Source organism: Egretta garzetta, unplaced genomic scaffold (assembly GCF_000687185.1).
Source record: "Egretta garzetta isolate BGI_Z169 unplaced genomic scaffold, ASM68718v1 scaffold287, whole genome shotgun sequence".
Lineage (NCBI taxonomy): Eukaryota > Metazoa > Chordata > Aves > Pelecaniformes > Ardeidae > Egretta > Egretta garzetta.
In genome coordinates, this window is record NW_009260435.1 from 3,164,918 (window position 1) to 3,178,281 (window position 13,364).

General features: G+C 37.8%; 1 protein-coding gene across 8 annotated transcripts in view; it reads left to right on the forward strand.

Moving 5' to 3' along the window:
- The window catches only part of PEAK1 (pseudopodium enriched atypical kinase 1), an 80,613-nt gene that overhangs the window by 48,746 nt on the left and 18,503 nt on the right, over positions 1-13,364 (forward strand). For 4 of the 8 annotated variants that reach the window (XM_035899427.1, XM_009643929.2, XM_035899426.1 and 1 more), the window contains 2 exons: positions 8,676-8,792; positions 10,727-10,896. In XM_035899427.1, coding sequence (XP_035755320.1) covers positions 8,676-8,792; positions 10,727-10,896 — 287 coding nt within the window. Of the gene's footprint in view, positions 1-8,675; positions 8,793-9,760; positions 9,829-10,726; positions 10,897-13,364 lie in introns of those variants that run through there. The other 4 variants (XR_004842655.1, XM_035899428.1, XM_035899429.1 and 1 more) reach the window with 4 other exon arrangements.

The window sequence follows — 13,364 nt, forward strand, 5'->3', positions numbered from 1 at the left end:
TCATTTTTTCAAGACATACTGAATTTAGGTAACTGAAAGCATATTGGATATCAGAAGGGATTTAAAAAAAAAGAACAGAAACAGCACCTTATATTTGAAGTTTGCAGATTCAGTAGCATGTCACAATAGCCATGTTACATTGAATAAAATACATTTTCCTGAATTTCTAGTTTAAGAAAGTGTTCTTATGTTGTAGGAAACCAAAGAATTCCTCTGCAGAAATAGAAGGCAACTATTGAAAAGCATAATAGAAATTGAAAGATCTATGACTCACAAAAGGTGGTGTGCTAACTGTATCTCTCATACCCAAGAATACAAGAGATGCTAATTAACTTGATGCTATACTGCAACATCACTGCAGCACTCCCAAAATAAACCATGTAAAAAAGTAATAATAGATTATTTTATAGATAATTTAATTCTATCTCCATTCTGCAAGGCTTTTAGTGATGAATATACATTGTCCCCTAGCAGTATTGGATCCAGTAGAGCTGGTTGCTCCATTTCTGCCTGACAATTTTGTTCAGTGATTTCATTTTTAATTTCTTTTTTTTATCAGAATTTACTAAAATGATTTGTTATTTCAATTTCTGTGAAAGTCTTTGGCCAGTAGATACTTACTTTACTCCTACAAGTTCATGGTAGTTGAACATTTTAGGTTTGTCTGTTGGTTTAAAGGTCTGTTTGTTCCCTTATCAAGGGTACATGTGCTTGCTTGGTTGTCTCTGAACACGAAGAACTGTGTTTATTTCCAGATATGCATGTTTTTCAACATACCACTGAGTTCCTACAGCTCATGACAGCCCATAGCCTAGAGAGGGCTGGAGACGTTTGTTGCAGTCATGTGGGCACAGTCTGCGTTTCTGTGAGCACAGACCACGGCTGTCGGTGTATTAGAGTATGTCTTCTAATGTCACTATACCAACCAATTCCAAAGTAGCTTCAAACTTGCATTATTTAATTAATTCTAACAATAACCTAGTGGAAGGAAATGAAAAATTTTGTGAAGTTTGAGCTATGTGTGAGCCTCAGAAAATGTATCGTGGCAGTGTTCTTTCGCTATTGTTTATACAAGAAAGTTGCAGTGATTTTTAGTTAAAATGGTTTTAAAGTTGACTTAAACTAATAGAAATCTCGGTGTGACCATAGCTTGAGTTTGCTGTAAACTGATTGCTGCTTGCCTTAAAGTAACTATATATTTAACTAACCAGGAGTGACCACACGCACCGACTGTAATTAAATCACTCCTGTATCACATCTTGGGAACACTGACACAGTATTCTACTCAGGAAGACGAGGACTACTTGTCAGACTGTTTGCCTTTTGTCAGATATGGACAGCTTTGGGTTTTGTAATGTAAGGTGTTGATAGGGTTTATCATAGTATGATGTAAAACTGTTTTATGTAGATCTATATTTGAATTAAGTGCTCCAAATACAAGATAGGATGGTCTCCAAAACCTTAGCATACTGCCTGTTTCTGAAGACTTGGATGAACTGCAATCTCAGGGTCAAGAATTTTATTTAAAAGAAAAAAAAACAAAAAACAAAAAACAACAACACCAAAAAAACCCCAAAACATTAAGATTAACAAATAGGGTTTAAAAAAATCCCAGTGCAAACTGTGGGTGTGAGTTTCAGAAACATCAAACACTTTCACAAGCTATTAAAGTCAGTAGGAGCTGTAAGTGTTCAGCATCTCTGCAAGACGTACACAATAATATGACAATTAAAGGGGTGTGGGCAATGACAAAAGGGGGTGTCCCTGTGCATATTACAGTATAAGGCTGAAGGACTGAAGACATTGGGGAATGTACCCAGGGCTAGAATAACCCTTGACAGGAGTCTAGTCTCTCTAGACTTACCCTAAATTAAATGGGGAGAAGTAGACAGCTTTAGAGAGCAACTTAAAGAACTGGAGAAGTTTGTGCTCTCAATCCCCCTTTAGAGGAACCCATTTTTTCTATTCTCTCCACGGGAACCTAGAGAAGATGAAGTTGTACCAATATTTTGTTTTAGCAGCATAACCGAATGCATTGCATCAGAAGATTCACTTGCTCCCACCTCCTTAGTGCCCTGCTCTTGTGGTGAGATCTACCTGGCAAGGCAGTTCGTGTGGTCACCCATGGTGAACCAGACTGGGGAAGCGATCCAAAGGAAAAATAATTTTGCGGCTATTTCTCAGCCAGTTCGCTGATCTGACAAGGAGGACCAGTCAGGAAGGGGCAGCTGCTTATCTCGGTGGAAAAAGGGCAGTAACAGGCTAATGGTAGCAGTCACAGCTGGCACTTGTTCCAAGACTACCCTAAAGATGGTGCTGTTACGTTTTCTATTTTTGCACTATTACTGGTATACCTTCTGCCCTTACTATTGGAGGCAATTGGTCACAGAATCATAGAATGTTTTGGGTTGGAAGGGACCTTTATAGGTCATCTAGATCAACCCCCCTGCAGTGAGCAGGGACACCGCTAATTAGGTCATTCTGTCCTGTCTCAATCGCTTATTCCAAGAAGTATGTCTATTTTTTATGTTTCTGATACTGGCTAAAACCGTATCTCACAATTTTCCCTAGTGACAGTTGTAATTTTCCAAATGTTAAATTGGAATTTCTTCTTTCTAACAATATTGTTATATGGTTTCTACAAATTTCAAAGAAAAGACACTGAGGTGCTGAGAAATACATTGTGGGAAGACCGGACAGTAGATAATCTTTAGTCTTCAGTTATTCAGTTACCTTGATGCAATTTGATGCCTAAAGTTATTTGGGGTTTTTACTTAATTTTTAATATTGATAAAAGACCCCTAGTGAAGCCTTACAGTGCCAAAAGATGAAGTTAATTGTTTTGTTTAAGGGTTTTGGCTTTTGTTTTTAGTATCTCACTATCAGGATTCTCAACTGCCATTTTTGCACAAGCAAGAGACATAACAGATGAGCTACTATACTTGGTTTGTGTTAACTCTTCAGGTATAAGTAAGAGGTTAGTGTTAACTCAGGCTAAAATACATGCATGGAAAAGATGTTTAAAATCTTCAGCTAAGCTTGCAGAGGTTTAGAGGAAAACAGAAGACACAAAGATAGCAATCAATGAACACGACACTTCTAACTGAGAACGCCAACAGAAGTAAGCTCACTGGAAAACCAATCTGATGACCTGGAAAATAATACAAGCTTTAAAAATGTCAGATTACTGGGGGGTCTTGAAAGCAAATTAAATGAAGATACAATGTTTCCTTACTTTGCAATGAAACATAGCTGCTAAAGGTTGATAATATAACCACAGAACAGGGCTGCATGTACTTCAAGTTACCACTAAAAGGTCAGTTTTTCCCTTTGAACAGCACTTGCAAAATACTCAGTTCTTCGGAAAGCTGAAAACTATCTCTCTGTTACACCAAAGAACTTGGTGTTGTTTTATCCATGCAATTGTTTCTATTTGGTGCCAGGATGCACGTATGATGGTTCAAAAGGAGCTAGCAAATACTAATGTATTAAATTTACCAAAAATGTGTAGATGGATTAATTTTTGCTAAAGTTCAGCAGTCACGTGAGCTTTGTCATTAATTGGACTGAAAATCAGGTGCTCTTAGAACAGCCATAGTACATGATGCAGCAGTTGTTCTCAGGCAAAACCTAAAACTGACCTCTAAAAAAGGTAACATGATATTTCTGGCTTAAGTCATTGTAATTGATGAAGGTGGGTACAGCACAGTGTGGAATCCAGACAGAGTTAAAAAAAAAAGATTCTTCAAAGGCTTTGTTATCTAGCAGGTCAGACTGTTGCTATTAGAGTTGCACAAGATAAAGGTTTCTCTTCCCCAGCATTGAGAGATCACTGCTTATACCCAGTAGCAGCTTTTTAGATTGAGACGTTTCCTAAAAGAAAACTGCAGCACAGCCTTCCGGTTCTTCCTTTCCTGTCTTCATAAAGCCCATCAGAGCTGAACCAGAGCCTCATTCAGCACTGCTTTAGATGGTAGTGCCTTTGTAAATCAAGGTACCACTGATTTGTGCACAGCCGTTTCAGTTTCAGTTATGTATTAAATTGAATAGTTTCCTTTGATAGCTACAAGTCAGCCATAACTTTCCTTTATAGGATCTTTGGGCCAGACTTGGATGAGCTAAAAACGAAACTGTATGTTTACTGAAATACTTCCTTCAAGTAGTGAGGTCTGTATATTCTTTCCATTCTGGTTTAGGTAAGAAAGCATTTCTTCATAGCCCAAGTTGGGATTACCAGTCTAATTCCCCAAAAGATGTTAACTTTGTCAAAAGGATTTGAAACTAAGCCAGTAATGGATAGATATGAGTTCTGTTGTTCCATAGCTACAGAAGATCACTCTCCTGTTGTTTTATCTTGCTTCCAAAAGAAGTGAAATGCTTATTGTGTGTGTGTGTGTGTGTGTTTATACACACACAAGTTTTAATGATTTGGGGTTTTTTTTCTTAAAAAACATGCTTTTCTATTGCAGTTACACACTATATCAGCAATTTGGGTTCTTTTAAGGCTGTTTTTTGTGAAAGTAGCCCCTGGGCAATTCACTGGGTGCTTTCATGGGTTCACTACTTATCAGAGCACATAGATATCAAAGCTTTTGGAAATTACTTGTTATCCTTATAGTCTTACTCCAGTGCCACACTCATTGTACAAATAGTTCACCTTGAGTAACTTGCAGCCAGATTGCTGCTCCTGAAATTATCATAAATGTCAGTGACGAATGAGAATCTTTTAGAAAATTGGCCAAAGACTTGCACAGTTCCTGCCTGCTGTGAAAGCATTTCAGTAGTATAAGTGATCTTCAAACGCCTTTTCTATTACTCTTCACACTGTTTGCTGTAAATTGCAGTAAGCCAAATGTGACTTCAAGAATTCAAACTCAGGTTAGGCATCGAATTTCCACATACAGGCAATGGAGAAAGATAATTCCAGTGAGGTGATTGAGAGCACCGAGACTTAAAAGGCCCCAGATGGGTTATCTCGTCAGTGGGTTTTTAGTAATTTCTGTTATGCCACTAACTGTTATTTAAGGGAAAAAAATATAGGTGACTGGGGCTAGAGGTATGCCACAGTGCATATCACCTGTGGTCTGGATTGAGAACCTGAACAGCATAGGGAATGGAGCTTACATGTAGGCTGTCTTGATTCAGTGGAACAGGAGCCATGAAATTACTCTGTGCTGTATCTCTAGAGGAATTTGAATGTTGTAATAGACTACTCAGTAAAAACAACTGGAATCATTGTTCTACAAAAATGTAGTCCTATATTAAGATCAGGATCACATCCAGAGACAGGCAGGAATAACCACCGCTGCCACATTCCACTTTCTCATTGTCACTGATCCAATCCTGCAGATTCCACAGCTGCTTCAGAAACTACTTGAGATCTTTTAAATCACAGTAGGGCTCTGTTTAAAACAAACTCCTTCCCAGTTTAAAGGACATCTTGTCTAAGTCCTAAGGTAAAGTTCTTACCTGAATCCAAAACCTTTTTAATTGTAGCTTGCATAAATTGGTGAGGAGAATTGAAGGATGTTACCCCTGAAAAGAAAATTTTTCCTTGAGCAAGTCTACTGAAATGGCAGAAATTTTCACCTCAAAAGTTCAGGTGGAACTCTCTCTCCTCCCCAAATCTATCTTGATTTGCTTTTTTCTACATGTAAGCCAGGTTATTTACTTTACTGAGCAGCTGTTCAACAATGCTTTTAAGAGCACTAACCATCTAACTTATCCTGTTTCATCAGTGAAAAACTTTTGTGAGATAACACAATTGGAAATTATGCATGTTCATGCAGCAAAAAGTTTGGTAACATTTTGCATAAAGATTTGTAAACGCCAAGGACTGTTAAAGAACTAAGTAGAAGGGATTTTACCATTTATGATTTTATAAATTTAGGTTAAGAAATGGTAAATCATGTATTATTGGTCTGCTTTAATACAGTCTGTAAAATGGAAAGACGGAGAACTAAAAATGGATAAGGGCTGGAGCCCTCAGCACAAGAAGGACATGGAACTGTTGGAACGGGTCCAGAGGAGGGCTACAAAAATGATCCGAGGGCTGGAGCACCTCTCCTATGAGGACAGGCTGAGAGAGTTGGGCTTGTTCAGCCTGGAGAAAAGGAGGCTACGGGGAGACCTGATTGCGGCCTTCCAGTACCTAAAGGGGGCCTATAGGAAAGATGGGGAACGTCTTTTTCATAGGGCCAGCTGTGTTAGGACAAGGGGAAATGGTTTTAAACTAGAACAGGGTAGGTTCAGGCTAGAGGTAAGGAAGAAATTTTTTACAATGAGAGTGGTAAAACACTGGAACAGGTTGCCCAGAGAGGTAGTGGAGGCCCCATCCCTGGAAACATTCAAGGCCAGGTTGGATGGGGCTCTGAGCAATCTGATCTATTCTAAGGAAAAGTCGGGTGTTTTTTAATAATGCACAGTTAATCTGTGGAACTCATAGCCATTGAGTTTCACTGGCACTGAAGAGTTTAGCAGGACACCTTTACTTACTTTATCAGCTGTATTCCCATTATACATGCAAACATCACATTATACAAGATTTTTAAAAAAAAGGGGGATATAAATTCTCATGCTTCAGGACTAAGCCAACTTCTAAATAATAAGAATCAGGAATAAACTTTATGGCTTAATTACTTCAGATTGTTAGTTGAGAAGTTTCTTTCGTTTTCCTCTGAAGTGACTCTGGCTCATGGCGGTGATGAGGAACTGAACTGCATGAGCCACTGGAACGAGTTTTCTGTACCCATAATGTACTCTGATTGAAACCTGGGCGCTGATCATCTATGCTCTGTGTTTTGCAGAAATAAGTGGTCTGTGTTCTGAGTGGAAGTTCCTGTGTAAGGTGGCCTTTGACCGCCCTCAAGCCATTAACCTCTCCGCATTTTTCCTCAAGCGTTATTCAGTCAATTTAGGCTTTATATTAGCTTTATTAGCTTAAAAGTATAGGGCCTGAGGGGATCTCTTTCAAACTAAATATATCTACAAGTTCCACAGATATATTTTTTTGTGTGTAAAACAAAAACTCTGTTGGGCTCGCTCATCTCAAGCTGTATGACTACCATTGATTACTGCTTTGCTGATGTTTGCCCAGGGAGGAGATCAGAGTCTCAGCTGGGTCTGAGGCCACATCAGCTTTTCTCTGTGTTTCTGTCACTAATGTCTGCCACCTGGATTTATGTGCTGTTTTATACAGAGCTGTGCTCCCTCAGCTTGACCTCTACATCTGACCCTAATTCACAGGACTGCACTCCCAGAGTCACTGCTTATAAGGATTCCACTTTATCTCCCTCATAGTCATTGCTATTTATTAATCAAGCTAATTGAGAAGTCATGCTCTGAACAGAGGAAAATACAGGTCATACAATGGCTGTGATTCTGCTGTCCTTACAAAAATTAACACACTACGCAGCCTGCTTTCTGGAAGACCGAGAGGCAAGTTAGACACATCATCTTTTGACTGTGCTCCAAAAACTGTGTGAAAGAGGAGAGCCTGAGGGAAGGAGTTAGGGGCATTTGTCCCTGCAGAAAAAAAAAAAAAAAAACACACTTGTAAAGCAATTTTGAGCTTGTGCACACGTGAATGACAAGTATTTGAATTCAGAGGCACGTTATCAGAGGGACAGTCATTTTTATGGCAAGTTATCTCCGTTTTATGGCAAATAATCTCAGTTTCTTAGGAAAACAAATGTGTTCTGTGTGTGTGGAGGGCTGCTCCCTCCATTAACTGAATAGTTGTTTAGTTTCAGCCACATGTGCCTGAGGAGCAGAGTTCTCTAAGGTAATTCATTTCCTATGAAGTTTGGTTTTGGAATAAAAAAGGGAAAAGAAGGAGGCTTGGAAAAAGGAGGCTGCACCCACTATGGTAAAAGCTAAATATGTGCTCTTATGCAAGGCATCAAAGAATTCATCCTGGCAAAATATCTATAAATATCCCAAATAAGGAGATAGCTTTAAGTATCACTTGCTATCAACAAGCAGATACAAAGTTATCAGGCTTTGATGGTTCTAATCTCAGAGAACTGCTTGTTTATCAGCTGCTCTACTTTTCTCGAAAACTACTAGTTTTAACTGTTTAGTCAATTTCATGAAGCAAAAGCAATTGGGAGTTCGGGTTTTGTAGCTTACTAAGGGAGGATGTTTTCCCCTTTTGTTCCTTCTGTGTTCTGCTGCGCTGATTACGGGTTGGCATTTTGCTCGTTGAGTCACTGTGCTGTGTATGGATGCTTGATCTCTCCGTCTTTACTGTAAAGCTCCAGGGAAGCATTTCCCCACAGATTTCATGCCCTGACATCTAATTGCTGTGATGTAAAATGCATTAGATTCAGACACTGAAACTGGTTGGAATACAGATTTGAGATATTCACTTTTAACAGTAGGTTAGTCTTAAGTTCTTAAAACTCCTCTTGAAATTTGAAACTGCTTTTCCTTAACTAATTAACATGACTAAGACCATAGTTGTCATACCGAAACAGTGACGTAGCAGACTGTGAACTATTTTTCATCCAGGAAGGCAGTGGAAGAGTTAAGAAGGCAGGGCTGTTACTAACCGGTTTCCTGGGGGCTTTGGCAAGTCCCTGGGACCAACCCCCTAAGGTAAATATTAAGGTGCAGTAGGTGTATCACTCTGTGCAGAGTTCAGCCCTGTTGCTTACAGCTTGCACAACTTGTAGCACATCAGAACACTGTGGAATCAATGGCTCGCCAGAGTTTCAAGACATGATTAAAAGACTCAAGAAGGCCCTGAAAGAATTTCCTTTAATGGGGAATTGTGTGAGTGAGTACAGTGGGTGAGTTGGTATTTTTTTCTTTCTTCCTTTCTAGCTGTTGGTTTACTTTGGCAAAACGCTTCTGAGCTTAGGTTTAGTGTATGTGCTTGCATGTGTCTGGTTTGGAGAATGAGTATGTTCTATACCTCACCAATCAATACTAAAAAATTACTTTGATGTATGATAACTCCTGGTTTGTGGTAACGACAGAACTGCAAAGCTATTAGAACCTATTTCTTCTTAAAGAAAACATTCTGACTGGGGAATGCAGGTATGTATATGATTTACAGCAACTACGAATCTTTAGCTTAATTTCTCATCATCTTGAGAGCCTTGTTACTGCTTTAATTTTATGTATGCTTTACTCTGAAATTATATTACGTTAACTCTTTAATGTGGATATATTTATGGCACATGGAATGTTCTTCACACCATTCCTATGCATGGTACTAAAAATGAACAAAAAAGTTCATGCTGGTTATAGATTACCTCTTCTTGAACTTTTGCCATTTTTTCCTCTTTTACTAACAAGTTCTAATGAGTTTTGTTTGTATCAACCTGCAGTTAAAATTCATGAGTCTGAGTAGAAATGGCATGTGTCGCTGCACCGTACATGGGTCTTCTGTTATGCAAAGTGTTGGCATGTTTTACTCTTTGTAGCCTGGGATTGCTAGAAGATTGTGTATTGTGATTTTCAGTATTTTGGCTTTGGCATAGAGGCATATGCCTATCATTTGTTAACTCCTTGAGGATATAATCTGTCTCTCTACTGTAAGGATTTGTATTAAGGAAACTCAGCTGCTCTGCCTGCTTAAAAATGCATCATTTTTGTTTCTGTTCATCAGAAGTTAAGTTTTAAATTTTTACGATAAAAATTAAATATCTGTACAGATACATGATGTGGTGATCATCTTCTGAAAGAAGTGTGTTACTCCTATCCCTTGTGGAAGTCACAAGTACTTAAAATTCTTGCAGTTCTGTTTGATCAGGCTGGGATAACGAGAACCTAGTGAACAGGATGTATGCTCCTGAGATTTGGCCTGTAATGAGTGTTTCTGTGAGTGAGAGCACATAAAGGCACAGAAATATTTTTGCTCTGACGTGTTTTATGGGGCATGGTATTGATAATTGCTGCTATGTTTTCAGTAGGATTGGGATTTTTTAAATAAACCTGAATATTTTTTTATAAATATATATGAAACACATAATTTTTAAATCATACTGCAATAAATATATCCATGGAAACCGATTGAATCCATGATTTTCACAGTTTTGTGCTATAAGTCATCACAGTTTGATTAAAACTTCATAGCTAAGAGCAAGCACTGGGGACTGTCTTCATGGCCTTTTGCAGTTGGCCGGATGCAGATGGATTTTAATCCTGGAGAATTTTATATGGGAAATAGATTACTGTCTTAGATGAGCTACTGGTCTGTTTCCCAAAGTGTCAGTTCCCAGAATCCTACCAGGAGGAGATCAGAGTTTCAGCTGGGTCTGAGTCCACATCAGCTTGGAAACGTATCATTAGTGTTCTATGCATTTATTAAGACTTAACAACCCCCTTGCCATACCTTGGTGTCTTTGATTAAAGCAAAATTGTTCTGATTGGTAAAAAGCACCTTAAACTCCTGAGTCCTGCACATTTTATGCAGAATCATGCCTGCATATGTATGCATAAATGTCAATTGTAGTCAGCTGTAAAACATTTTTTCATCCCTTTTGTATGAAAGGCATGAACTACTACATGTTACTATTTCAGTCAAAAGTTGTTTCTTCTTATTAAGGAAAACAAATACTGTAGAAAGTTGTTCTTAAAAAAAGGAGGGTGAAAGGAGCTTATTTCTTTACCAGTCCATTCCCTTTCCTGAAGATATTTAATGCCTAATCTGGTATTTTGCCAGTAGGATCTAGTCCCCAGCTTTGGTCTCCAGGTGATTTTGTTTTGTTTGTTTCAGTCAAGTGCCCGATGATGTTGCTAGAGCTATGTTTGTGAAGCAGGACAATGGCGGCAGTGCCTCGGTCATACCAGTATCATCTGTCCGTGTCCCACAGGGGGAGGAAGAAAAGGACGAAGCTTCGAATTCTCCTGACTTAAATCCTTGCAGTGCTACGTACAGCAATTTAGGTAAGTGTATTCTGGTAGAAGAAAATTTAAATTAGAACAGATTTTGGATACCTTTCCAGGCTGTGAAGAACCTTGTCTTCTGAAAAGCTCAATATGCTTTCATAAGATTAGTTTTTAAAGACAAACTTTTAAATATTAATTTATAGAAAATAAAAATATGTTGTCTCATTCAGAGTTACACAACCAAGAAAGTGAAGATTCAACAAACTCAAAGGTTCTCTTTCCTATCATTTTAAAACTATCTTTTAATTGCCCTTAATGATAAACGTCTCAGACACTTTTAAAATACATTGGTTTATCTATTTGGAAGAATTTTTATCAAAGAGGTTTAAAATACAGATCAAATTACCTAATTTTCTTAGAAACAATAAGTAGATTTCAGTATTTTTCAAACATCAACAAAAGGTAGGACTTTTTACTCTAGAGCATCAATAACTGCTAAAATATTTGTAGTCATCTTTTGTTGACTAAAACCTTTCTTATCCTCATCTGAGAGTTTACTTTTGCTCCTTCAAAAAAGTTTGAGATGAACGTCCTGAAGGTACTGCACAGCCTATTCAACTATCACTGAATCCCTTACTCAAATCAAGAAGATGCATGGATGCAGGGCTTCTCTGGAAGATAAGTGAGCAAGACAAGCGTCTCCCGATCCATAGTATCAATATTACCAGCCTAATTTTCTAAAGCATTTTGATTTGAAGTACTGTGAATTTAGCAATACCTACAGCCAGATTTTCCAGAAGAACAAAAAATCTCTCATTTATTTATGTTCAAGAATATCTGAATGTGTTTTTTTCAGTAACGCTACAATCCTGTAAGGATGCCAACTTGTTAAGCATTTGCACAAGAGGAAACTGACTGCTGTGAGATGGCTCAGAAGTCCATGGGTGTGGCATGTCCAGACAGGTTTGAGGGATCAAGGACTAAATTTTAAGCCCTCAGATGCATACATTCCGTAGACATTTAGTGATATTGTTGCATTTTTTTGCTTAAATGTGAATTAGTGGTGAACTTCTCGGTGTGTTCTGCTAATGAAACATCAAGTAGGTATTGTTTATAAACCACAAGGAGGAAAAATATCCTGCCCAAGAGCGATATAACATCTACAAAAAAAACTTTAACTTCAAGGAGGAAAACTAAAATTTATATTTTTATGGTGAATTATTCAAAGATCTAATGAATTATTTTCAATTCATTGAGATAAACATCAGTATTTATATATTTTCTGTATTTAGGACATAGCTACATTACAGAAAGAATCCAGGCAGTAGATCTGGCTACATCAAAACTGTTTATAGCATGGTTAGTCCTTGTTCCTAACCAGACTGACACATAAAAGGATCAAGCTGAGGTATCATTTAACGTATGAAATGTCACTTATCCCCCATGGCAAGACTGCTATTTTTTAGCCAGAGTGCTCATACTGTCGAGGGGTTACTTGCATTTCATAGCCAAAGTAATGACATTGTGAATATTCTGTTTAAATCTTTACTCAATTTGGGTTGATTTTCTTTTGCAAGGTGTTACATCAGATGGCAACTGCTTCCTCATACAGAGTTAGATGTGCTTCTGTCCATAGATCTCTGTCCTTCCCACAGCATTTCACAAAGTGGAAGTAGTAAATTCAATGGGAAATGCAATAAAATACCATTAAAGACTGGAACAGGTTGCCCAGAGAAGTTGTGGAGTCTCCATCTGTGGAGACTTCTGTGATCACTTCCATGAGTCCTCATTTCTGTCAGTGTTGTTTCTGTGTGTGAGTGCTCCTTCGTAGAACAGTATAAAACTGACCCCTTTAGCATTTCATTCAAAATCTTCTCGTCCTTGGGTCATTTTCAGATTTGCTGTCACCAAAGTAAATTTTAGGTATGAAAGAGTTAAATTAAGTTTTAGGCTTGACTTGGTCTGGCTTGGCAAGCTTGCTGCTTGTTGTTAAAAGCAACACTACCCTAAATGGCACTGAGTTCTCTGGCTGCCGTTCAAACTTTTTTCTGGTTTATTCAAGCAACTTCACTTTCTAATTCAGATAGCTATCAAGAGATTACTAGGTGGGGTTATAGAATAATTCCTTCTTGTTTTCACATCTTGCATCACCTAAGCAGCAAAACCATATATTTTATAGAATTAACAAACACTGATATGTGTAACTGAAAGAAAGGATAATATGAGAATATGTGTAATATAATTACATCACACTTCACTCTTGCTTCAGCTGCAATTGTATCTACAGTTACCTTTTTATAGCTACATACTATAGTTTATGGTTTGTAAAATATATCATGTGAACATCACAATTTGCAGCATAATGCACAATATTAACTTTTAAAATATGAATCTAATACATATTCTTTGGGTTTTTTTATTGAAAAGCAGATAATGCTATGTCCTTACTTTTATAAATGTCTACCCTTCAGTTGTGACATGTCACATGAAATTTTATGAGCAGAAATAATGGCAAGCTTTGGTAA